The 27,162-nt window shown below is 43.8% G+C and overlaps 1 protein-coding gene and 1 long non-coding RNA gene across 12 annotated transcripts in view; one reads left to right on the top strand and one right to left on the bottom strand.

Moving 5' to 3' along the window:
• Nucleotides 1-476: 476 nt before the first annotated feature.
• LOC111098398 lies at nucleotides 477-25,891 on the top strand. Of its 10 annotated transcripts, none has more exons than XR_005368152.1 (6): nucleotides 477-572; nucleotides 1,060-1,272; nucleotides 14,532-14,630; nucleotides 15,516-15,561; nucleotides 23,776-23,905; nucleotides 25,550-25,891. It is a non-coding gene; the product is annotated as an uncharacterized LOC111098398 (long non-coding RNA). The 10 variants fall into 10 exon arrangements; XR_005368149.1 differs by having other exon boundaries at nucleotides 23,760-23,905; XR_005368146.1 differs by having other exon boundaries at nucleotides 14,532-14,782; nucleotides 23,760-23,905.
• The window catches only part of SLC16A10 (solute carrier family 16 member 10), a 111,309-nt gene continuing 108,820 nt past the window's right edge, over nucleotides 24,674-27,162 (bottom strand). For both annotated transcript variants that reach the window (XM_038554959.1, XM_038554960.1), the window contains exon 6: nucleotides 24,674-25,684. In XM_038554959.1, the coding sequence (XP_038410887.1) occupies nucleotides 25,452-25,684 (233 nt within the window). In that variant the 3' untranslated portion in view covers nucleotides 24,674-25,451. The remainder of the gene's footprint in view (nucleotides 25,685-27,162) is intronic.

The raw sequence follows: 27,162 nt of genomic DNA, 5'->3' as shown, positions 1-27,162 counted from the left end.
CGCCCCGGCCCCGCGCACGTCCAGCTCCAGGTCCAGCTCCAGCTCGGCGGCTGCGGAGAAGCGCTCAGGCGGCCGCCCCGCCGCGCCTCGGGGACCCGCCGCCGAGCCCCGCCCCCAGGCCCGGAGGCCCCGCCCCTCCAGGCCTGGCGGCGCCTCGAGAACCGGCCGCCGAGCCCTGGCCCCGCCCCCCACAGGCCCGGAGGCCCCGCCCCACACACGACGGCCCCGCTCCCTGCCCCGCCTCCCCGCGCGGCGGCCCATCCGCGCCTCAGGGACCGGCCGCCGAGCCCCAGCCCCGCCCCTCCAGGCCCCGCCCCCCGGACTTCCGAACTCGCGACGCCCGCCCCTCAGCACGCCCGGGGGCCGCGCGGGGTCACGTGGCGGAAGTGCGGCCTCCCGCCCGCCGCGGCCGCTCGCTCCCAAACCGGAAGTTTATGTGGTTGCCTGGGAGACCGGACGGGGCGCCCCGGGCGGCCCCGTGACACGCGCGGCGGAGCCCACGGAGGCCGGGCGAGCGGGCGCCCCGCGGCGGAGGGAGCGGCAGCTGCAGCCCGGGGCGCGGGGACGGTGAGGTAAGACGCGGCCGCGCCCCGGTACCGAGGGGAAGGCTGAGCCCCGGGACAGCGTCCAGGCGTGCCGTCCTCCTCCGCGCCCCTTGGAGATGCTCGCCCGCTGTCGGCCGCGTGCGGAAGCGTCTCCGGGAACCCCGAGGCAGCCCTGCAGGTGCGCTGCTCCGCGTGCGGCCGGACGGTTAAGTCGGGCTGAGCAGCGGCTTGCCCCGGGCAGGCAGACGGGGCGGGGGGCGGCCGGAGCTCAGCCCAGGGCGGTTGCAGGCTCCGGCCCCGGCCCCGGCCCCGCAAACCACGCCGCCGTCGTCGCCCAGCGCAGCGGGACGCGGATTTCCAGGGGCCCGGGCCGCAGGTGCGCCAGCGGGGACGGCAGGCCTGGTCCTCCTGATCCGATTCCAGCTCTCCGTTGCCTTTCTGCTCTTTGACCAAATGTTTGTTTTATTACCCGTTGGAAATGTTCTTCTGCACCCGACTGCCTCTCCCCACTTAGGCTCCCGGACTACAGACCCTTCCAGCCCAGCCAGCTCTCCAGCCCCCTGCACTGGGTCATGAAGCCCTTCCCAGTTTACCTCCAAGCACAGATGCTGTGCCGTAGGAGAACCTGCTTTAGACGTCAGGGTCACGGAAGGCCGCTTTGAGAGGAGACTGATGTGGCTGAAACTGCAGGCGTCTGTATTAAAGAGCAGAGCAGGTTATGTGAAAGGTGGGTTAGGCCCGAATTACAAAGGATTTCGGGTGCCTCCTCCATGGAGGAGTTCTGTCTTCAGACTGGCTCACTGAGATTTCATACAAGCAAAAATATTCTGCAGGAACTCATGCTTCACAGTGTTTCATGTTTATCACCTAAAACCAAACTCTCCCCCCCCCCCAAATAAATTTGCCCCTGCTCTGCGTTCTGGGCAAATACTCCACGCTGACATCACCACCCACCTGTCATCTTTGTAAGGAATGGGAGATCCTGCCTTGATGCTTCTTTCTTTATCTCTCCTCACCAAGTCCTGACCATTTTACCTCTGTAGGTATTTCTAAAACCCAGCCTCTAGGCTATTATCACAGCCTACTTTAAAGATTTTATTTATTTGAGAGAGAGAGAACGCACACCAGCAGGGGGAGCTGCAGGCAGAGGGAGCAGCAGGCTCCCCGCCAAGCAGGGAGCCCGACGTGGGACTCGACCCTAGGACCCTGGAATCATGACCTGAGCTGATGGCAGATGATTAACTGACTGAGCCACCCAGGTGCCCTTATCACCGCCTACATTTGAAACTTTTTTGGGACAAGCAGATGGGCGTCTTCCTTCGGCTCGGGGCCTGGTCCCAGGAGACAGGATCGAGTCCCACGTCGGGCTCCCTGCAAGGATCCTGCTTCTCCCTCTTCCTTATGTCTCTGCCTCTCTCTCTATGTCTCTCATGAATAAATAAATAAATCTTTAAAAAATAAAACTTTTTCACCTCTCACCAAAACTATTCCCCTAGCTCCTAATTGGTTTCCCCCCCGCCTAGTCTTCTGTTCTCCCACCTTTCACCCCTGAGTAGCTCCCTGAAATAAAAATCTGCTGCATAAAACCTTTGGAGAATATAATCCGACTTCATTTGCTCCCACCCACCACTCTAGCTCTGTCTCTTTGTTCACATTCCAATATCAGTATTGCTATTAGTCCCTTACGTGTGGTTTCTCGCTTCCTGTGATCGCATCATCCCCTGGATCCAGAATGCCTCCTTTGTCTTTCACCTCCTGTGGGAGAGGCTGCTAGCTATCCATCAAAATCCATTTGCCCTTTCTTCCTAAGCGCTTAAGTTCTAACCCAGAGCATGACTACCCCAGCTCTGCTACATTTCCCAGCCGAATTTGCAGTTACGGATGCCAATAGAATGTGAGCAGAAAGCCCAGAGAGAATTCTTCCCTCTGACTGTTAAAAAACCTGTTGGTTTTTTTCAACCTGGATGGAGCTAGAGGGTATTAATGCTAAGCGGAAATAAGGCAATCAGAGAAAGGCAATCATCATATGATCTCACCCATATGTGGAATTTAAGAAACAAAACAGAAGGTCATAGGGGAAGAGGAAAAAATAAAACCAATAATACATTATATGTTAATTAAATTTAAATTTAAAAATTGAAAATAAGACCTCTTTTTTAAAAAGTTTTATTTATTTATTTTTAGAGAGTTGGGGAGGGGGAGAGAGAGAGTGAGAGTCTCAAGCAGACTACCTGATGAGTATGGAGCCAATGTGGGGCTCGATCTCACAACTGAGACCATGACCTGAGCCAAAATCTAGAGTCGTGTGTTTAACCTACTGAGCCACCCAGGTGCCCCCAAACCTTGTTGCTTAAATCACTGAATCTTTGTGACAGTAGCTTAGTCTCCCCTAAGAGCACCTGCCTTATTCCTGCCTATCTTCTCAATAATCATACATATTTTAAAGAATTTAAGAGAAAAAATAAGGATTTTTATATTAACCCAGATAGTTAAATTCTCTGTTGCTCTTCCTTCACTCCTAAACATCCAGGTCTTCCTCTGGTGTCCTTTCCCTTCATTCCCAGCACTTTTTTTTTTTTTTTTTTACACTGGTTCTGTTGACAATAGCTTTCTGAGTTTTCCTTCATCTCAGAATGTCTTTATTTCACCTTCATTACCGAGAATATTTTCACTGGCTATAGGCTTCTGATTCATGGTCCCTTAGTTTCCACAGTCAGATGTGTTATTCCAGTGTCGTCTGGCTACCCTGGATTCTGCATTCAATCTTTGCTCTTTATATAGTTTGGTTTAGAGACATCTAGGCATGGTTTTCTTTGAATTTAAGTGCCAGAGTTCACCAAGATCCTGGAATCCGTAAATATATGTCTTTCACCAAATCTGGGAAGTTTTTAGCCATTACTTTTTCACATAATTTTCCTCAACCTCTTTCACCTTTCTGGGACTCCAGTGACTTGTATGTTAGACCTTTTGATAATTGTTGCACAAGTCCCTGATGCTCCTGAGTCCTGTTTTTTTCCAGGCTTTTTATCCCATTCTGCTCTTTAGCTTACATCATTTCTGTTGACTAATCTATCTTCAAGTTCACTGCCGCTTTCTTTCATCATCTCCGTTGTGCTATTACACCTATCCAGTGAACTTGTTTCTTTCAGACACTGTACTTTTCAGTTCAAAATTTCCACTTGGTTCTTTTTCATACTTTTTTCCTCTGCTGAAAGTGTCTTTCTTTACATTTATTTCATGTGTGTTTGTCTCTCCCCCGCCCCCCCATACATCATAGCTGCTTTAGCATCTTAGTCTGAACATTCCAACACCTCACCTGTGTTATCTCAGGGTTGTTACAGTGATTGCCTTTTCCCTCAGGATTTGGCCACATTTTCCTGGTTCTTTGTATGACAGGTGTTAACCTTGAGGCTCCGTGGTTGAGCGTCTGCCTTCAGCTCAGGGTGTGACCCCAAAGTCCCAAGATCATAGGGCTCACTGCAGGGGGCCTATTTCTCCTCCCTCTGCCTATGTCTCTGTGTCTCTCATGAATAAATAAAATCTTTAAAAAATAAGTAGGGATCCCTGGGTGGCGCAGTGGTTTAGCGCCTGCCTTTGGCCCAGGGCACGATCCTGGAGACCCAGGATCGAATCCCATGTCGGGCTCCCAGTGCATGGAGTCTGCTTCTCCCTCTGCCTGTGTCTCTGCCTCTCTCTCTCTCTCTCTCTCTCTCTCTGTGACTATCATAAATAAATAAAAATTTTTAAAAAATTAAAAAAAAAATAAGTGAATGAGATTTTACCAGCAAAAAAATGAATTTATTTGGGAATAGCAGAGAATTGCAGTCTGGGACAAGAAGCTGTGGGAAAACCATTAGCAAGTCTGGAGAACAAAGGAGAAGACTCGTCTTTTATAGAGGAAAAGGGGAAGTTGAGAGAACTGTTATAAACCAGTGTTTGCTGGAGGAAACTGGGAATTCAGAGTACAGTAGCTTTTCAGTGGCTGAGTTGTAACAGTCTCACTGGCTGGGCTGTTGCCAGAGGAGGAGGAAAACCTCTCCGCCTTCCTGCTGGGATATAGTAAGGTTGTAATCAGAAGTAGTAACCAGCTTGCCCCCAACAAGGTATGTTTTCTGATGTTGGTCTGCAACTGACCGCGAGTGGCAGGGCCTGAGAGCCCCCCTGCTGGCCTCCAGACTTCATTTTATACAGGGTTCCTGGGGATCCCTGGGTGGCTCAGCGGTTTAGCGCCTGCCTTTGGCCCAGGGCGTGATCCTGGAGTCCCGGGATCGAGTCCCACGTCAGGCTCCCAGCATGGAGCCTGCTTCTCCCTGCTTCTCCCTCTCCCTCTGCCTGTGTCTCTGCCTCTCTCTCTCTGTCTACGTCTATCATGAATAAATAAATATAATCTTAAAAATATATATATATCAAATAAATAAATAAACAGGGTTTCTTCTATCGCAAGCCATTTTCTTTTGCATCCCAGACCGTGTAACCATTAATGTTGTGCTGACTCTGGATCCTGTTAAAATCCTCCTCTGGAGAATGTATGTTTGTTTAAGCAGGCAATCAACCTGGCTGAGTTCACAGTACACGTATCACCTTCCGTGGGTGATGGTTTCTATCTCAGTTCAGCTTTCCCAGCCTCTGGGTCTGTCCGGAACAGGTGCCACTCGGGCAAGTCTGAGCTTTGGCCTACGGTGTTCGACAGCTAGCTGTCAGGGCCTCTGCTGTGCTGCGTTGGGTGTCTTGCAGACAAGGGCGACTCAGTAGAGAATCGAAGATTTACGGTGGTTCCCACACAAAATTAGGCCTTCTGTACCCTGTCCTCTCCCTCGTCCCTACTCACTTCCCAACTCACAGAGGACCCTTTCCTCAGTTCCCTGGATGGAGGGACAGGGTTTCTATCACAGTGTTAGCTACCCGTGCAGCTACCCAGCCGTCCTCACATTAGACCTCTCAGGACAAAACTGCAAGAAAAAAAGAGGAAAATAGGCCAGGAAGCCCATCCTCTTCCAGGTTTCTTTTCCAAGGCCTCCCCTTCACAGTGTTTTACTTTTCAGAGTCCTCGGGCAGTTGTTACCTGAATTTTGTCATGAGTTTTTAGTTGTTAGTGGGAGAGATGGACGAGAGTAGGCTTATGATGCCAAAGCTGGACCAGAACTCTTCTATCTTTAAGAATCCACTTAGGCAAGGGGCACCTGGGTGGCTCGGTCGGTTTTGGCTCAGGTTGTGACCTCAGGATCTTGGGATTGAGCCCCACGTGGAGACCAGAGGTGGAGATGTTCCCCTTCATCTCCCCTTCTGTCCCTCCCCAGGCTTGTGCTCTGTCTCTAAATAAATAAATGAAACCTTAAAAAAAAAAAAAAAAAAAGAATCCACTTAGGTGTTACTTCCTCTAACAAGCCTTTCCTGACCCTCCTCTCCTCTCTGTCTCGAGGCTGTTTTAGTTCCGCTCCTTAGTGTGTAATTCTAAGAGTCCACCTACTTCATACAGAATGTTCCTATTTATGTGTCATCTTCCCTACATACTCGGTGTCTGAAGGGAAGGCACTGTATCTAATTTGTCCCTTAGCATAGTGCCTGGCACACATGGGTCTTCAGTAAATGTTTGTTGAATGTATAGACTTTCTCCAATCATCCTAGCCAAAAATCTGAATTCCTGGATAGTTATGCCACTCAATTTTCTTACACATTCTAGCTTGTATTATAAATATCTTAGCGCTTAGCTTTAGTTTCCTAATAGATTGTAAGCTCAAAGTTGTGTGTCTCTATCTCCCCTGCAGGCATTGAAGTATATACTTAATAAATATTACTTAAGTGAATTAAAATCAGTAAACTAATTTTAAAGTTAAATGTTTTATTTCACCCTGATTAAACTTGCAAAAAAACAAAAACCCTGGAGGGTATTATGCTGAGTGAAGTAAGTCAGTCGGAGAAGGACAAACATTATATGTTCTCATTCATTTGGGGAATATAAATAATAGTGAAAGGGAATATAAGGGAAGGGAGAAGAAATGTGTGGGAAATATCAGAAAGGGAGACAGAACGTAAAGACTGCTAACTCTGGGAAACGAACTAGGGGTGGTAGAAGGGGAGGAGGGCGGGGGGTGGGAGTGAATGGGTGACGGGCACTGGGGGTTATTCTGTATGTTAGTAAATTGAACACCAATAAAAAAATTAAAAAACAAAACAAAACAAAACAAAAAAACAAAAACCGCTAAATGGAAGGATCTACTACTTTCTAATTCTCCCCCCTTCTTCAGTTCTGAAAGTGGCAGGTACTTTTTCCAATTGCCTCCAGAGGTCACTCACCACCTTTTAAGAGAAAAAGGATGATTAAAATAGCATACTGCTTTGTGCAGGTTTCTCTTTAGGCTAATAGTGAGGATAAATTTTTTGTGAGACAATTTAGGAAAAATAAAGATGTTGATGGGCCATTTTTTCAGTTGAAAATAGATAAGGCTTTTTTTTTTAATGTTTTATTTATTTAATTTTTATTTATTTGTGATAGTCACACAGAGAGAGAGAGAGAGAGAGGCAGAGACACAGGCAGAGGGAGAAGCAGGCTCCATGCACCGGGAGCCCGACGTGGGATTCGATCCCAGGTCCCCAGGATCGCGCCCTGGGCCAAAGGCAGGCGCCAAACCACTGCGCCACCCAGGGATCCCTAGATAAGGCTTTTGTTTTAAAAAGAGATCTATCTATTTGAGAAAGAAAGAGTACATGTGAGCAGGGAGAGGGACAAAGAGGGAGAGAATCTCAAGCAGACTCCCCACCAAGCATGGACCCCAACGTGGAGCTTGACCCCACACCCAGAGATCATGGCCTGAGCTGAAACCAAGAATCCCAGCTCAACTGCTGAGCCACCCAAGCACCCCTCAGTAAGGTAACTTTTGTTTACACTATGTACTTTGAAAAGTTCAAAGTAATACTGAAAGAATCTCACATGGGTGTCTGATGAACTTTTTAAAAATCTCGTTAAAAATAAAAACTTAGGGATGCCTGGGTGGCTTAGATCATGATCTTAGGGTCCTGAGATTGAGCCCAATGTTGGGCTCTCTGCTCAGCAGGGAGTCAGCTTCTCCCTCTGTCCCTCTCCCCTGCTCATGCTCTCTCAAATAAATAAATAAAATCTATTTATTTTTTTTAAAGACTTTATTTATTTATTCACGAGAGACACACAGAGAGAGGCAGAGACATAGAGGGAGAAGCAGGCTCCATGCAGGGAGCCCGATGTGGGACTCGATCCCAGGACTCCAGGATCACGCACGCCATGAGCCGAAGGCAGGCACTCACCCGCTGAGCCCCCCAGGCGTCCCAAATAAAATCTTTTTAAAAAAATAAAGTTTAAAAATACTGATTTTTAAATTTCCTTTTTTAAAAAGACATAAATTTAGGATTTCCTTTACCTGGATTGTATTGTAACATTCAAGACTACAGGACTCTGACCTGCCATCATAATAGTCTCTTATGCTGTTTTGATCAGATAAAAATCTTTGGCCTACCGTACTGTTATTGGTCAAAATCAAGTTAATCAAGAGAATAAAAACAAAGCAACCCAAGGTGAGAGATTGGCTACTTTAGGCTCCAATAGAAATGAACTAACATTTCTTCAGGTATTAAGTGCTTCAGGAGCAATTAGAGTCATCTGCATGAAAAAGGAAACTACTTTAGAGCTTTAAGTGCCCTTCGAGATAGGATCTTCCCTGTGGGTAAGTGGAGGAGGCCACTTCTCCAGGGCTGGGTACCACTCTGCCCTGGAGCAAAGCCATTCTGGTCTAATCCCTGCCATCTAATACCACGCTTGCTACGTCTACTTGGGAGAAGTCCAACCCCTTTGCAGACATCCCCACAATGACAAGGACTGTTGTGTTGCCAAACTAGGAACAAACACCAGTAGCAGGATTTTTTTTTTTTTAATTTCTACGCAAACTACAGAAAAGCCCACCTGTTCATTGATTTAGTCATTAAATAATTACTAAATACCTAGTCTGTGCCAGGCACAGATCTAACGGTGACAAAAAGCAGACGAAAGTTCTTGCCCTCGTGGACAAGGTAGAAAATTGACAAACGCGTGTGTAATACGTCGATAGTGGTAAGCACCCTAAGGAAAAATAAAGGAGAATGAAGGGGATAGCTAGTGATGGAAAGGGGTTATTTTAATTTAAGGTAGTGTTGGGGCAGGCGCCCCTGAGTGACATTTGCACAGAACCCCTACTGCAGCGAGGGACCCAGCCCCGCAGGGAGGAGAGCAGGCCGGAGCGAAGAGTAGGAGTAGGAGTAGGAGTAGGGCAAGTTGGTAGAAACCCCCCCCCCCCCCCCCCCCGGGAGAGCCAGCGGGGTTCCTGGGTGTGTGGGCCTTCTGTTAAGGACTTTCCGGGTGTGTTGGAAGATACACGAGAGAGAGGAGCAGGAGGGAGGGCCGAGAGAGCTGTTTTAATAATTCTTTAACAAAATTTCTATAACCCAAACTGGGATCTAAAAAGAGTCACTGGAAAGTTCCATTGTGGACATTTGGAAGGATTGAGAGTGAACCCTAGATCAGGGAAGGAAGGAGGTAATAAAATCCAAGGTAAACAAATTATTCAAAATATGTCAAAGTAAAGAGTTACGGCAGAAGCAGCTTGGGAATTTGCACAGAGACGTCCTGGTGGAGTAGCTGGAGGGCAGAGAGAAAGGCAAGCATTGTGTACACCAGACCCCAGGTTGGGGGTCAGAAGACACGTGAGACCTGAGTCGGGGTTGGGTGGGAAAGGGCTTTAAGAGAGGCCCAAAGGTGAGGAACCACCCAAAGTGGGTTGAAAAATAATGAGTTGACCCCTTTTACCCAGTGGAAAGTTCTTTCAGAGTAATAGGTAAGTCTGGAAAGGTATCGGGGGGCCAGACTGTGAAGGACTTTGAAGACCAAACTGAAGACATAACCTTTTGACTTTAGGAAGCCATAATAGGCTTCTGAGGAGTGAGAATACCATGATGAAAGCAGAGGACTAAGAACTCAGGGTCAGTACTGCCAGTTGGACCGCCGTAGGAAGAAACTAGAGAAAGGAGAATAACTTTAATGGTTTTATGACACAGATTAGCGAAGTGATCGCTATATTTGCCCCACACTGGCTTGGTAAGAATGGAAGGGTGGGAACGGAGGCACCAGATCCCATGACCGTGTGTGTGTGTGTGTGTGTGTGTGTGTGTGTGTGTGTGTGTGTGTGTGTGTTCTCTGCGTACACGCCCAACGGTGGCTCCTGAAGTTCTCTAGAAGGCGTAAGATAGCAATCCGGTTGGAAGGTGGGGAGAGTTAGGGGATTTGTATTCAAGATAAACCATTTTTGGGATCCCTGGGTGGCGCAGCAGTTTGGCGCCTGCCTTTGGCCCAGGGCGCGATCCTGGAGACCCGGGATCGAATCCCACGTCGGGCTCCCGGTGCATGGAGCCTGCTTCTCCCTCTGCTTGTGTCTCTGCCTCTGTCTCTCTCTGTGTGACTATCATAAATAAATTTAAAAAATTTAAAAAAAAAAAAAAGATAAACCATTTTTACTTCAACCTTAGGTTTATTTAGAGTGGCTGAGGGTAAGGGGCTAAAGGAGATTTTAAGTGGGCTAAACCGTTCCCTCTCCCACCCCATGCCACCCATTGGTACTAATCTTGATACAGTCAAGGTGAAAAGTGGTGTGAAAAATATGGCCCGAGGGACTTGACTCTAACTCTGAGGTCTCTTGAGAGAAAATTATGTACAGTGGAAAATGTTCCCCTAACCCAGGTCTTGAGGAGGAGGCTGGGGCAGGGTCAGCTCAGTCACCCGTCACCTTAGGACAGAAACTCTTATTTATTATTTCAGTGGGTGGACCTGCTGGGAGCCCAGCAAAGGGAGCTGAAGTAGTCAGAATCCATGCAAATAAGTCAAACTGAGTCATCAAGCAAAAGGGCCTAGTGAAGAACAGGAGCTGAGCTGATCAGCCAGAGCAAGGGGCTCGGGAAGCCACAAGACTGAGGCATGAAGACCAGGACGCGGACCCAGCTCCCAAATAGCACATGCATAATGCCCAACTTCCATCTGGGTTATATAATGTCAGTTACCATGAATAATTTATCATATAACCGCGTCCCTTGACAATTAGGGAACATTAATTATACCCTGGAAAGCATTGCTCGGTAACAGTGCACTGGAGCTCCCTGGTTAGGTTTTCAACTCCTTCCTGGTTTCTTTGATGACAATTTCATACAGAAACAAAAATAATCTGCTCTGGACTGAATTGTATCCCTGCCCTGCAGGGTTATGTTGATGCCTCTCCCTCCACGTGCTAGTATTTGAAGGTGGGCCATCTGGGAGGTAATTAGGTTTAGATGAGGTCATGAGGGTGGGGCCCCACGGTGGGATTAGCGCCCTTATGAGAAGAGGAAGAAAGACCAGAGCCAATGAGCTCTCTTGTGAGGACGCGGGAGGCAACCTTCCCAAAGCCAGGAGGAAGGCCTTCCCTAGGAACCGAGTTAGCCAGCACCTTGATCTTGGCCTTCCAGTCCGAGCTGTGAGAGAGAAATTCCTGTTGTTTAAGCCTCCCAGTCTGGCGTGCTTAGTTTTGGAAGCCCAAGCTGGCTAGAGTAAAATTTTTCATAAGGTTTTGTGTTTTTAATGCAGGTGACAACTCTTCATGGTAATACCTGGACTGTTATAACTGAGTATTTTCTCTTATACTCCAATATTTTACATGTCGACCGATTATTAAACCTAGAAAAAAGCAGCCCTGTTTGGTTAGTAGAATGTACTTAAACCCTATTAATAATAAAGATGGGGGGGGATCCCTGGGTGGCTCAGTGGTTTAGCTCCTGCCTTTGGCCCAGGGGGTGATCCTGGAGTCCCGGGATATTGTTCTGCGTCAGGCTCCCTGCATGGAGCCTACTTCTCCCTCTGCCTGTGCCTCTGCCTCTTTCTCTCTCTCTGTGTCTATCATGAATGAATGAATGAATGAATGAATGAATGAATGAATGAATTAGCATAAGGGGCTGTCATTTAGAGACTATGAAAGGAGGAAGAGAGATTGAGAGAGTGATAAATGAATGAGACAGATGAGCCACTCAAGCTAGACCAAGGTCAAGTCTCTTCGGGAATCAACTTTCCAAAGTTAGGGACTCAACTGTTCATCCGGAACTGATCAGTTCCCAGAAAACTGACCGATATGACCAGACCCCAAGATGCTGATCTGTGGTATGCCCTGTATCTAGGATTCTCAAGATTCCCAAGACACCCCTTCCCACTTAGTTGGTTAGCTGCACCAATCTGGACATCAAATAATAGGTTAGCTAGAGGTCAGCAAGCTAAAGCCCACAGGCCATATCTGGCCACATCCTGTTTTTGTAAATCAAGTTTTCCTGGAGCACAGCCACACATGTTTATTTAGTATTATCTGTGGTCTGGTTTTGCACCATATGTGATTGAATTGAGTAGTTGTGACAGAGACCTAATAGCCTGAAAAGCTGAAAATATTCACCAGCTGGCCCTTCACAGAAAAAGTTTGCTGACCACTACTTCAAGTTTCTCTATTACAGCAAAAAATTGGGAAGGGATTTTGCTATGTCCTTAGAATCCAGGGGCGCCTGGGTGGCTCAGTGGTTGAGCGTCTGCCTTCGGCCCAGGGCATGACCCCAGGGTCCCAGGATCGAGTCCCACGTCGGGCTCCCTGCACAGAGCCTGCTTCTCCCTCTGCCTGTGTCTCTGCCTCTCTGTGTCTCTCATAAATAAATTAAAAAAAAAAAAAAAAAAACTTTAGAACCAGATAAATTGTCCTTTTCCATTGTCAGGCGAATTTTTTTGGCTGTATTAGCAAAATCAGAATCCCAGAAGTGTTAGGGATGTAGTGACAAATTCCTGTCCTCTAAAATGCTCTTTTTAAAAGTATCCTTGACTTCTGAATTCTGAGTCTTCCCATCCATTTAGCCCTGGTTGTTAGGATTTAAAATATTTGTCTCTCCTTTCAGGGAGATGACTTAGACCTGTCTGAGATTTAGATTGTGCCCTGGTCTTAGCAGCAATATCTTTAGAAGTCATTACTATAGTATGTTATTTTCGCAGGTTTCCACAGATAGCCACTCCTATCCATATCAGCTGGATTCTTAGTAGTTTCAAAATGTGAATCTTACCCCTCCCATTTTAGGGGTAAGATTTTCTGACTTTGTCCACAGATTCTTTTTTTTTTTTTTTAATTTTTATTTATTTATGATAGTCACAGAGAGAGAGAGAGAGAGGCAGAGACATAAGCAGGCTCCATGCACCGGGAGCCCGACGCGGGACTCGATCCTGGGTCTCCAGGATCACGCCCTGGGCCAAAGGCAGGCGCCAAACCGCTGCGCCACCCAGGGATCCCTGTCCACAGATTCTTAGAATGTGTTCCATCGGTACCCCACAGCATGTACGGACTATCTGAGTTTATCAATACTTAATCCTAAAAAGAAGTAAATTCTCCCACAGGTCAGGAGGGTCACAGGAGCACTCGGTTAAACCTCTCAGTAGGGAGCACTGGAGAGACATGGTAGGAAGGGGGCCTCTGGTGGCCCCGGGTCGCATTTTGCTTTCTCTTGCCCTTGCTGCATGATCTAACACCCATCAGGGTGAGGTGGGGGTATCCCCACAGCTGTGGCAGGGTCCCGGACCTTGTGGGCCCAGTAACCACCTTTCCCCAGTCTTTCCAGAAGCTGACCCCAGTCACCAGGCTAGCAGTAGCTCCCTAACCCTGTTTGCACATCTGCTCACCAGCCTCAGCTCACTCGTGCCCCAGAGGGTTTTTTCCGCTGCCCTCCCAACCCAGACCTCACCCCCCGACCAGGCCACCCCACCCTGCCAGCAAGCCCACTCCTGATGCCTTCCATATACACCTATATATACCACATTCTCCAGTCCCCGTGCATCACCAGAGCATCTGGTCTAGCTTCCCTTCTCCAGCAGGGGAAGCCTCAACATACTCACCTGTTCAAGCCCCATCTGTGGAATCAGTCTCCTGACTATGTGGGCCCTTTCCTTGGCCTTGGGGCAGCCATGCCAGCAAAGCTCTCCCCAGTCTTGATCCTACTGTGGCCAACTCACTCCAACTACACTGGCTGAGTTCTCTGGGGAAATGTTCCCAAGGTAGAGAAAGTCAATATGTTCATGTTGATATGTTGGGAAACCATTTATTCAACAAATAATTACTGCGCACCTTCTCTGTGCCAGGAATTTATCTAAGGGTTGGAGATAAAACAAAAACTCTACCCGTGGGGCACCTGGGCAGCTTAGTCGGCTGAGCTACTGACTCTTGACCTCAGCTCAGCTCATGATCTTAGGGCAATGAGACAGACCCCACATCAGGCCCGGACCCCACATCAGGCCCTGTGCTGGATGGAGCCTGCTTAAGATTCGCTCTCCCTTTCCTCTACCTCCCCCCGCCCCCGCGCCACTCTTTCTCCCTCTCTCTATATATACATATATTTAAAAATTTAGATAATAGAATTATGGTTAATGCCCACAACCCCCCCCCCAAAAAAAACCTACCCTAGTGGAACTTAACAGTCTAGTGGAAAAGCCAAACAATAAAGAAGATAGATGAAACATAAATTGCTAGTGATAACTGCTAGCTAAGAGAGAAAAAAATTAACTTGGGGGTGGGGTAGAGAAGAGTCAGGGAGGGGGGATTAAGTCTTACTTGGTTAGGGAAGGACTCCCAGAGAAGATTCTTCAGCAAAGCCCCAAAGGACATGGCAGGGCAGCCCACGCAAGGGGCGGCAATGCCAGGAAGGAAGTGGAAGGCCGCAGGTGGCTCAGGAATAGAGGGTGCGGTGGGGGGGGGGGGCGCTTAGAGACCCAACAGGTATAACAGGTGCCAGAGCAGGGGCCAGAATGTGCCAGCCGGCTGGTCACGGCAAGGACTTCGGCTTTTGCCTTTTCTTTTTTTTTTTTTTTTTGGCAAAGTCATTGTTTTTATTTTTATATATGTATTTTTGACTTAATCTTTTCTTTCTTTTTTCTTTTCTCTATCACTCAAGTCAGTTAACATATAGCGTGGAACCGGCTTCTGGGCTTTTTCTGAGAGAAATCGGTAGCGGCGGGAAGATCCTGAGCAGAGGACTGACTGCACCTGACAGGTTCTGACTGGGTCGTGCTGGCTGTTCTGTGGAGAATCGCCGGAGGGGAAGCAAGGGAAGGGAACAAAGGACAAAGGAGATCAGGGCGGTGCAGCTCAGCGTGGTAGCAGGTGGCAACAGTGAGGAGCGCGGCCCCTGGACGGATGTTGGAGGTAGAGCCAGGAGGACCTGCTGGCGGACCAGAAGTGGCTGGGAGAGTAGGAGAGAGGGCGTGAGGATACCTCCAAGCTTTGCACTCCACACCACCAGAAAAATAAAGTTGCCATTCACTGGAACGAGGAGAGCTGCCAAAGAAGCAAATTTTGGAGGGAATATCAGGAGCCCAGTTTGGGATATGCTAAATTGGGAGATTCTTTTTAGTCATGCGCTTAGAGGTGTTAGGTGAGCAGTTGGATCTAAGGGTCTGGAGAGGTACGTGCTCCATTGCTGATGTAGGTGGCAACTCAAGTCATGAGCCTGGCGGGGGGTGGGGGGTGGGGGGTGGGGTATGTAGGTAGAGTAGAGAAGGGGTTCCAAAACTAAGCTGTGCTGTATTCCCAGTGTCCAGAGCTAGGAGAGAAATCAAAGGAGAATATGAGCTAAAAATTGAAGAGAGTGAGTAGAATTTTTTTTTCAAAGTTTGATTTTTTTGGTCTTTTCTAAATGGATGGGAAGTAATGAGGCAGCTGCAGGAGGCACATGGGTTTAAGAGGTCTTTTCTCCTCCCAAAATGGGAGAACTAATAGCATTTGCATATGCTAATGAAGATGATCCAGTAGAGAGGGAAAAACTGATAGGAGAGAAAAGACAGTTGAGGAAGTGAGAAGTGTTTAATTTGAGGGGTAGGAGATGTAGGGGCAACTAGTGAGCTGAATTTTCAGAGAGCTGTTTGGATTCTTTTTTTAGATCCCAGGAGCAAGGGTGGGGGACAGATCGAAGAGGAACAGATCTGGTAGGTTGAGAGTGAGGGGGGATCGGGAGGAGGGAGTAACAGGAAGGAGAGCTCAGAGTTGAAGAGCAGGCCAAACGGAAGTGAGAAACAGGGATGATATTGAAAATTTCAAAGATGAAGCCATTTCCAGAAACGACAAAGTTCCAAGTGTTGTTATTGAGTGTGAGTGGAAATAAAGTTGCTCCCCATGAGTATTGAACGTTGGACCACAAGCCATTTGCTGAGCAACTGACAAGTACAAGAGTGACCAGGGAGGTCCACAGATGCCTGCGACAAGGACAGGTGGTTAAGCTGAATGGGGCGAGTGTGGGAAGCAAAGGGTCCAACTATGGAGGAGACCACTATTTGGGGTAGGGATAGGGAGCTTCCTGTCCCTGGAAGAGTTCAAGAAGACACTTGTGACTCAAGGATTTTAAAAAAGAATTTGTTTAGATTCATTAGTAGGAGATTTGAGAACTTGCTGTCTTAAGCCAGATAACTGTAATTATTTGATTTGAGCAATAGCTCTAGAAAAATGTTTCCTGTATATATTAGAATTTTTTTTTCTATAAAAATTATTTTTCCAGGAGAGTGAATTTTGTCCTGCTTTGGATCAGTAGTTTGTCATATCCATTCTTTCCTGGTTCTCTTAAAAGCCCTCCAGTGGCCTGCACGTTCTGGCACCTATGTGCAGGCATGTAAATAACTATCAGAGTTGGGGCGCCTGGGTGGCTCAGCCGGCTAAGCATCTGCCTCCAGCTCAGGTCATGATCCCAGGGTCCTGGGATGGAGCCGTGTCTGGCAACCTTGTTCAGCAGGAGTCTGCTTCTCTCTGTGCCCACCCCTGATCGCCCCCTCCCCATTCATGCTTGCTCTAACAAATAGAATATTTTGAAAAAATAAGATCATAATTATTGGAGTAAATGATATATCACAATCCCACATTCTTGAGTTTAATGTAGAAAATCTCTTTAGCACCATCAAATGTAAATAATGATTTGCTTTGTAGTTAGGGCACATCCAATCATCATCTTCTGACTGCAGAGTCAGTTTTTCTCACTGCCTATCCACCAAAATTCCAACCTGGTTCTTGATCATCCCCTGAAACTGTCAGTGAGTCAGAGGTTCCAAGTAACGGCTGAATGTAATAAGTTGAATCAGCCTAAGTAACATAGGAATGTAAGTCAGCCTACAAAAAAAGAGTGTCAGAAATCCTTTTTGGACTCTCCAGTGCTTTGGGATCATTTCTATCCCCATCACTTGCCCAGGAGAGAGAATGGTAATGACACCCAAACACACTTGGAATAAATACATGCATGCAGCTTAAAAAGCACACAGCTTATTTTTTTTTTTATTCCATGCAGATGGTTTCCTTCAGTAACTTTTCCTTCCCTCATCTCCCCAGGGAATTCCATAAATATAATCACAAAGCCTCACAGAAATTTGCTAAAAATTTTTTATTGTATTTACTGAGGATATCACATTGTTCTACAGTAAAATGATTTTATTCTCTAAATGATTACAAAGCTCTTCCCATTAAAAAGGTTTTGGTTACCTATATGAAATTGCACATTATAAAAAAATCAATCATAAATTATACTCTTTAAAAAGAAAAAATCATTTTTTAAAGGCAAGTACTAAAATACTGCATACTGATCAAATCCAGCATAATCATTTCACACAGTGATCTATATTTAAACAACTATTGTGCCAAAAATGGCATTCTGTGTAGGCAGAGAAGCAGAGCCTCACTGCAGTCTACAGCGTGCACTTGGAATAACTTGGTTTTGATGTCTACGATATAGCATGTTTTTCTAACTTGGAAAATATGCAAATAATTTAGAATTTACTTTTCAGATAAACATGAAAATAAGTTGACGTGAAAAATGTCATATTATATGAGGAGATACTTAAAAAATCCAAGCTCTCTCTTAATACTGCAGGGTTCTGTGCTGTAGCTATAATTTTCAGGCTAAAATAAACTGATAGGAGAACAAACCAAGAAAATAAAAAGTTACCAAGCACTGAACAGTGCCTTTGCAATCTTCCAGCTCTCAAACCACCTAAATTAAGTCACATCAGAAGTTAGTAAAGGGATATTTAATCTCACTGTACAGTAACTTCTGATTAACAAGCCCCCATTCTCCTTTCCACATAGAAGTCATGTGAGCAGAAGGAGTTATTATTTCAGAGAATCCAGTATACTCTAGTAGATTCTAAACGTATGGTTTTCCTCATTTCCTACAGCGTATCATTTTCCTGATTTATATTTGTAAAATCCTCATAGAGTAAGACAGTCTATAAAAGTCAGCAGGATTAAATAAAAACCTGTTGTCCTCACTTCACCAGAATCCTACTTATAAGACATGAAGACTCAGAGGTCCATGTGGAATTTTAGTTGGGTGTCATAGTCGGCTGCAACCATGATGCTGAGAACCCTTTAATAAATCTTAGGTCTGAGATCGTGGACGTTAACCTAGATGTAGCCCTTACTGACTTAAGTCTTTATGCTAAATCTGAAAGATGAACAATGATACTTCCAGTGAGAAGTTTTGTTTAAATGTAGCTCATTATCCAAGTTTAAAGACTGATGACTCCCCTCTACTTTTAGCCTGAAAAAATAGCTTAAAATACCTAAAGTTCATTAGAAAGCTATTTTGTACATATGTAAATATATATACAATAAAATATACATAAAACTTTTTCTATACACCCTCAGAGTTACAGAATACTTTAAATAGCTAACTTTGTGCTAGAAACATTGACAAGGGACTTTTTATTTTTTGAGATACAACATTGTATGGGACTTTTTCCTTAAAGTTACTACCTTAGGGGGTATATTCATTACTAAGTTTTCATTTAGTGATCATTTTCTTATCAGTTTTATACTTTAAAGCCTTATGTGTTAACAAAAATTATATACCTCTAAGCAGATTTGGGAATTCCATTGCTTTTTATAGGTGAGGTTTTTGTCCTTAAATGTATATACAGAATACAACATGCATAATACTGCTGGATCTATACATTTCCTGTTGTGATATACATATATTAAAAAAGAAAAAAATCATTTTAAAAGGAACGTGAAATTTAGCACCAATTTTGATCTAATTTTTCTTTGGTACGAAAAAAAGGCACCAACTATAAAGTCTGCTCATTGCAATGGGGTCAAAAAATAGCACTCAAGAAACCCTCAGTCCCTGAAATACTATTCCAATATAGACTAAATTATGAGACTACGGTTAGGGAAGATCATAAGAGAAAAATATTTAAAATATTTAACAAATTGGCTCTTCTAATAATGGACAGATACTAAAAAGTATTATTTGTTAAAGAATAAAAGTCATACGTCAGAGGCTCCAGAATAGTATGACAGATTTAATCATATTTCCAATAGTTATTTTATACTGATAGTTCCCACCACACACACATGGTTAGTGACATTCAACTCCAAAATACTGTACAGCACTCACTGAAAGGCTAGAAACATCTTTAATAGATTGGGAACTTGTGGGTTAACTCCTACACCATTGCCACACTCAATGATAGCATTTTTTAAAACTCCAGTGAGAGGAAAGATCATTGCCACGGGCCCTGTTCCACTAGGAAAGGGGTGCGTCCTGCAGGAGTTTAACATGTAAGCGGTAAGGTTAAGGCACAAGTGCATAGTCTGTTGTCAGTGATTATCCATTTTCCTGCCAAAGAAAACAAATGAAAACAAAACTTCATCATCAAGCTGCCAGTATAGTATGAAAAGCCACCAGTGAAGCATTTTCCTAAGTGTTCATTACTATATATTATAAATTTCTTGAGTTTTCCTATTTCAGATTATCCACAGGCCACATTAGAAGATACTTTTTTGTTCCTCTTATGTCCACTTATTAGAACAAAGCCCTTAAGAAATTTTACTGATACTGTGGCCCCTTTACCACTTGCACTCCCTTGCCTTTTAATCTCAGTCACCACTAGCTCCCTTCTGATTAAGCAAGAATTGATTAAGCTGGGCTTTTAGTCGGACACTGAAAGCTGAGGTAGGTGGACTGTCATGATCAAGTTATTTAGAGAGGTTTTACTTCATTCCCAATGTCTTTCTAACACACTGAAAAGAAATTGAAATCTTCTGTTTCATAAATGAGGTAGCCTCCTATGTATGTCAAGAAAACAGTACCATGGGAAATTTCCTTGAATGTATAGAGGTCAAGATGATTAATGTTTATTATTTAAAATAATTTAAAAGGACCATTTTAAAAAGGACAAGCTGGGATCCCTGGGTGGCGCAGCGGTTTAGCGCCTGCCTTTGGCCCAGGGCGCGATCCTGGAGACCTGGGATCGAATCCCACGTCAGGCTCCCGGTGCATGGAGCCTGCTTCTCCCTCTGCCTGTGTCTCTGCACCTCTCTCTCTCTGTGTGTGTGTGTAACTATCATAAATAAATAAAAATTAAAAAAAAAAAAAAAAAAAAAAAAAGGACAAGCTAAGAAAACTAGATCTTAAGTTTCAAGGTTTCTTTGAGTGATTCAAAGACGTGGTAATGAATCCTTTTGTGGGTCTTTACTGTCTCAGAAGGAGTCATCTGATTAAATCCACATTTATGTAAGTTCAGTAATTGTGGTTAAGTTGTATGCAGGTTTCCCGTTTGCTATGGGCATTTGGCCCTTTATTTTTGGGGTTGTAACCTATCACTCCATAGGGTGTTTATAAAACAAAGCATTAGTGTCTGCCCACAAATAAACTGATACAAAGGGCTATGACTGTGAAATTATAATGAGCCCATGAGCTGTCTCCTGTTGCTCCCCACCTGGTTATTCTTTGCCCCACAAACCATTCTCAAACTCAGCTCGAAATGGTCTTTTTGTCTCCTTTATACCTAAGTATCACCAAAAATCAGTGAGTGTAATATGAGCAGAATTAATGATTGTCAAGCCTTCCCTCTCTCCTGTGTTCTTACTCCACATTTCCACATCACCATTACAAATGGCAAACCTGAAAAAAACAAACAACAACAACAACAAAAAAAAAAACGGCAAACCTGTTCTCTTTTAGTAACAAGGCAAAAACTTTGTGTTTTTAAGAGTTAAACTATGATGATGATACATTTTTCTACCAGCCAAGACAACACTTGTCTTTCAAATTAAAGAATGTAAATGTAAAACAAGAACATTTCACTTCCTTCTCCTTTTCACACATTTGAAAAAAAGCAACAATTTTCAGTCTAATGCAAAAATTGCTCCTCCGTGTTTATGCCGGCGACAATGAAGTTTTCAGTGTTAGAAGTTTCCTAAGGAGTTTGAAACTTAAATTGTTTACATAATTTGAAACTGGGGCTAATGAACGTGTCCTTTCCACTTGTATCTCTAGACTCTGGGAATTCACTCTTAACACCATTTACCATAAAGCGTAACACGGCCTAAGGCAGATTCATTAGGAACCGCAGCTGAGGGGCCCACTATTTTCCAAAGCATCCTCCACAATGTGCTCTCAGGACCAACATTTAGCAAAACTTGAATGGAATATGAAAATCAAAGTAAAAAATTATGCCCTCTTAAAATACGCATATTAAGAACTTGACAGCTTCTCTTCTCTGAAAGTGCGACCTTAAATGTTTAAATAAACTCTTATATGTTAGCACAAAAGATGCCAATTGTATAAGAAGCATATTACTTCCTCCCCAGATTTTTATCACGTAACTAATTTTTTCAACGTGGACCAACAGAACTCTATGCTGAAGGCTGAGAGCAAGCCATTCACCAGGTTATGTGAACTGGATGGGATTCCATCCTCTGAAGCCACAGGGACCAGTTATTAGGGCAGCCAGGCAGCCAGCGGAACTAGGCAAGGTTAATGGACTCCTCAGGTTTTTGAAGGATAGGAGGAAGTAAAGAGAAAAAGAAAAAGAAAAAAAAAGAGAGAGAAAAAGAATGATAAGGAGAAAGAGACCAGGAAGAGCAAGCAGATAAGCCTAAGAAAGGGTGGGAAGGAGGACCCCTCGGTGCACCCACGCCCCTGATCACTGCCAATGCAAGCCCTCTGCGGTTTATAAATAACAAAGGTACAAATTAAAATATTCTTCAGTGCAGCTAAAAGGATTAGAATTACCAGAAGTTAAAAACAAACCTCTGCGGTTTATAAATAACAAAGGTACAAATTAAAATATTCTTCAGTGCAGCTAAAAGGATTAGAATTACCAGAAGTTAAAAACAAACCTGAGTTTACAGCTAAATGTACGTTTACTTTAAACGTGGAGAAAGCTGAAGCTGACAGAGCTAAGGTTTTCTCCATACGTGGGCAGAGCCCACAGGAGCTTCTGCACACAGGTGGAAACAGATTCTGGGGCTCGGGACGTATAGATGAAGTCCTGTGTCTGATTATGAAGAGCCTTTGAAGCTTCATGCAGCACTATGCAATCTTAAGTGGACATTACAATCTCTTAGTAGGACTGGAGACTAAGGATTGCACCTGTGATCAAAAAAAACATAAATTTTGAATAAAGTATCAATCTGGGTGGTTTATTATTACTGAAATGGATGGATTCCCAACAGTATCTACTGCAATAAAATTTAAAATGTTTCTGGAATATCCATGGGTGTCTGTTACAATGGTATCTAATTCAGTCTCCATAAAGAGGAATAATTGCTCCCTTTCTTACCTTGTTGGCCTCAAATGCTAGAAGCTTTTGAATTTGAGAATTTGCTGAGTGTTACCAGAATTAGGATGATGAGATAGAAAGCAGGGTTCTGACTCTGCTCTTTTCCTCTCAATGAAATGTCTAGATTGAACAAAAAAATTTAGGCCCACCAGGTCACTTTATTGCAATAACACTATGTTCAGAAATTAGAAAGGATTTACTTTGAAAGATTAAGGTAATGTTTCTTGGTCGAAAACACAACTCCTTATGAATATTTGTATTTTTCATTTTCTAAGTTTGTAGAACTTTAAAAACTTGACTTCTAGGACTTTCTGTACCAAACATGTTATGAAATATACATTTTATAGAAATTAGCATCTTTTTTATGCTTTTTAAATTTTTATTTTGACAGATCAGAACTCACGCTCCATAACAGGCTATGATAGTGGAGCTTTTTCAGTGTCATAGAACCTGCTTAATTCGTTGCATCAGACTGGAAACTGCTTGCATGTAATATTGTACACAAACACAATATTCTGAAATCTTTTACTATAGATACTTCAGCTACTTTGCCTTTAAAAAAAAAAAAAAGTAGGCTCCACGCCCAGCATAGAGCCCAACATGGGGCTCAATCTCAGGACCCTGAGATCAACACCTGAGCTGAGATTAAGAGTCTGGGCTTAACCAACTGAGCCACCCAGGTGCCCCACTTTGCTCTTTTATTATGGAACCTAATCAAGTAAGATCAAGTCTTTGAGTTTCAGATTATTACTTTTTTTTCCTCTCTAAAATCAGCCAAAATTTGAAAGGGAAAACATTTTGGAGGTCTTTACAGAGTAAATATTCTTGTTTAGAATTCTTTCTGTAAAATTGGCAGGGGTGAGGACAAGTCTTAGGAGTCTGCGATGAAACTATAATAAAAAAAAAAAACAATTTACAATGGCAGGGTTGATGATTGGTCTTAGTTGTAAGTTTTTGCTTACATAACTGGGTATGAATAAATGAAGAACACAATATCATTTCTAAGTTGTGGGGGTTTTTGCTTTCTTTTCTTTTCTTTCTTTCTTTTTTTTTTAGAAAGCATGTGCCTATGGGGTTGGGATGGAGAAGGTCGGACAGAGGGAGAGGGAGAGAAACTCAAGCAGGCTCCATGCCCAGCGCGGAGCCTGATGTGAGGCTTGAACTCATGACCCTGAGATCATGACCTGAGCTGAAATCGACAGTTGGTCACTTAACTGGGCCACCCGGGTACTCCTCTAAGTCACTTTCTCAAAGTTTAAAGTAAGAATATGAATATGAAAGGGCAGTATTGTCAAAATATAGCTGTTTTTTTAGGCAATAGAACCTTCCAAGAAAACAAATTACCCAAGTTTCCTAAATATGAAAATATAGAAGTACTGAAAGGTGCAACCATGTGTATGTCATAGTAAACTGCTGAATGTCTTCACAATCAAAAGTCGTTTTAAATCCAATTAAAAATAAATTCCATATTTAAGCATTCCTACTTTGAAGTTTTGGGTTTTCTGTTTAATTAAATTAACTGCCTCAGTTCCCTCCATGTGTCCCCATCAACAACTGCAAATCCATATGCTCTTCAGGTTTCTATATCCTCAGCTAAAGATGAAGAAAGAACAGAAGCTGAAAGGAAAAGAAGGGAGATAAGAGATAAGTTTCTGTCCTTCCAGAGAAGTTTGAAACAGATGGATCCTGGAGGTGTTTTAGAAAGAGACCGCATTCTTCCCAGGTGAACAAGCTACATTTGAGGAGGCTCCAATACACATTTATGCTTAAGATTTAAATATACTTCGCATATTACTAACTTTCAAAGACAAATAAGAAACATGTACTAAAGTATAATTTCAGGATGAGGAAAGTGTTCCTATTTTTTATAGATGAGTTTAGGTCATGGTATGACTTTGGTTTTAATTTTAGGTCTTTGAAACTTGAATAGCTTACATACAAGTGTCTTCATATAAATGGAAAAAATACTGGGAATATTCACGGAGAGCATGCTTGGATAAATACCAATGAGTGCAAATTTTTGCCAGAAAGCTTTGGAAATACAGAAGTTGTTTCTTTTTATAAGTGCTTTTAACCTTTCAAGACCTATTAAACCAATTTGAGCAGTTGTTTCTGTCAGAAATATTTTCTGCACGAATAGAAAGATACCCCCCCCCCCGCCACTTGTACCTGAAACCGCAACTTGATACCATGCTCCCTAAGCCTCTGTTGATCTTTTTTTTTTTTTTTTTTTTTTAATTTTTATTTATTTATGATAGTCACAGAGAGAGAGAGAGAGAGGCAGAGACACAGGCAGAGGGAGAAGCAGGCTCCATGCACCGGGAGCCTGACGTGGGATTCGATCCTGGGTCTCCAGGATCGCGCCCTGGGCCAAAGGCAGGCGCCAAACCACTGCGCCACCCAGGGATCCCCCTAAGCCTCTGTTGAAATGTCAAGTCCTACTGCTAACAAATCCCAAAGTCAGAAAAATTCTACGTTAAAATTGCCAGAATCTTTCATTCATTCTATTTATTGTTACACTTTAAACAAGTTCAGAAATTTGGGAGGTTTCTGGCTACTTGAGTAAAACACACTGCAAACCGAAAGAGAACAAACGTTAAGTGGAAGAAACGCCTGACTTCTGAGTTGCTCTGCCCTCCTGCACAGTAGCCTTTCCACATCACTGAATCTGAACACAGCGTTACCATCTGCTCCAAGCAGTTCCCCTGACACTGGAGCAAGTCAGAATAAGTTAATCTCATGTCTTATTTAACAGCAGGCAAGCAACTTTAACAGAGACTTGAGGCTTAGGCAGATCTCACATGGTCTAGAATCCAGGCTTAGATTTTGTAAAAAGTTTTCAAACAGAAGAAATTAGAGACACCAGGATTTAAAACCTCATAGGAGACAACAAACAGTATTTCCAGTCCTAACCAAATTGCAACCCTTTCATTATAGCTTGAGGTATTTGAAAATATTTGTACAAGCTTATTAGCATTCACAGTTTCCAAAGTTGCTTTTTACTGAGATCGCTTCAATTCTCACAATATTTGACTTTCTGACGTAAGTTTTCATACACCAGCGTCTCTGCCCCCACACTCACGGAAATATCAGACAGCCAGCTATTCAGTGGCAGAAAATGGTTCTTGTAGTAATAAGGGTTCTAGTTCCCAATTATTGTGCTATTCTTAGGATGTAATTAAAAAAATAAGAAATTTGTAATTCATATAAAAGGAAAACTTGCTTAAATTTCCGAAAGCAAGTCCAGTCTGGTGGAGGTATATAAGACATTAAATAACAGAGTCAGATTCCTTCTTAAAGATTCCAGATGAGCTTGACAGCAGAGAGTTCTGGTTCTCCAACATTTTCTCCATCTTTTCTCCTCCAGTGGTTTTATCAAGCTCTCTCTGCTTCTTCCCGTGGATCCAGGGGATAAGACAAAGGACAGCGCCCCCAATCAGGGGAGGGACTCCAGCGAGGTAAAATGCCACATCATAGGAGCCCAGCTTGTCACGAAGTAACCCTGGGAAGGGAAAAAACTGTCACGGAGAGAAGGAGTGTGGCTCTGTGGTCCCAGATCAGTCACACATTCCTTACAAAACAGGTCTGAAGTATAAGCCTTTCCTGATACGAGAAAGGAAGAAAACGTAGCTCTTTAGCCTTGTCACAGACTATAGGCCTGTGGGTTTGTGTACCGAGATATTACATGGAAAAAAATATTTGCAACCAAGCTTTGGCTCTTTCTTTCCTTCCTTTTTTTTTTTTTTTTTTAAGATTTTATTTATTGATTCATGAGAGACACAGAGAGAGAGAGAGAGAGAGAGAGAGGCAGAGACACAGGCAGAGGGAGAAGCAGGCTCCCTGCAAGGAGTTTGACGATCCCGGGTCTCCAGGATCTGGCCCTGGGCTGAAGGCGGCGCCAAACCGCTGGGCCATCAGGGCTGCCCAGCTTTGGCTCTTTCAAAACCATTCAGAGGCCTCTGGGGTGTTCAGACTCACGGTATAATGTCCCCTATTTCAGGGGAAGGTGGTTAAACCACCGACCTGAAACTTCTCTCATACACACATACCCCACAATGTCTACATTTCAAACCTTTCTTGGGCCTATTTGTTTATGAAATAACATGAAACTACTTCAAATTGTAATTCACAATCACGAAAAAAAACTATAGATCTGAGAGGTAAGATGAAAAAGTTAGATTGTTAAATATATTTGTCAGTACATGGGAGTAAAATGTTGGCATTCTGATAGATCCTTGAGCTCTGCCTCTAAAAACTGTTATTAAGAATATTCCTTATTTCTAATTTCTCTAACAAAATTCAGATTTTTTATTTATTTTATTTTATTTTTATTTTTATTTTTTAATTTTAGTTATTTATTCATGAGAGAGAGAGAGAAAGAGGCAGAGACACAGGCAGAGGGAGAAGCAGGCTCCATGCAGGGAGCCCGACATGGGACTCAATCCTGGGTCTCCAGGGTCACGCCCAGGGCTGAAGGCAGTGCTAAACCGCTGAGCCACCCGGGCTGCCCAAAATTCAGATTTTTTAATTAAAGATTTATTTATTTATTCATGAGAGACACAGAGAGAGGCAGAGAGACACAGGCAGAGTCAGAAGCAGGCTCCATGCAGGGAGCCCGATGTGGGACTTGATCCCGGGACTCCAGGATCACACCCTGGGCCAAAGGTAAGCACTAAATCACTGAGCTACCCAGGTGTCCCTAAAATTCAGATTTTTCAAAAGTTTTATTTCTTTTTTATTTTCTCTTCTTTTTTTTTTTTTTTTTTAAGTTTTATTTCTTAAGTAATCTCTACACCCACCGTGGGCCTCAAACTCCCAACCCTGAGATCAAGAGTCACATGCTCTACCAACTGAGCCGACCAGGCACCCCATAAAAACCTAGATTTAAGAGTTATCTTAGTGTTTTTAAACTTTTATAACTTTTGCTATAAAAGTTCAAGTTATCTGAAATGTCCAAGGAACATATTGAGTATTTAACTT

This window comes from Canis lupus, chromosome 12 (genome assembly GCF_011100685.1).
Source record: "Canis lupus familiaris isolate Mischka breed German Shepherd chromosome 12, alternate assembly UU_Cfam_GSD_1.0, whole genome shotgun sequence".
Lineage (NCBI taxonomy): Eukaryota > Metazoa > Chordata > Mammalia > Carnivora > Canidae > Canis > Canis lupus.
Note: the sequence above shows the minus strand (reverse complement) of the source record. Positions and strands in the feature narration are given on the sequence as shown.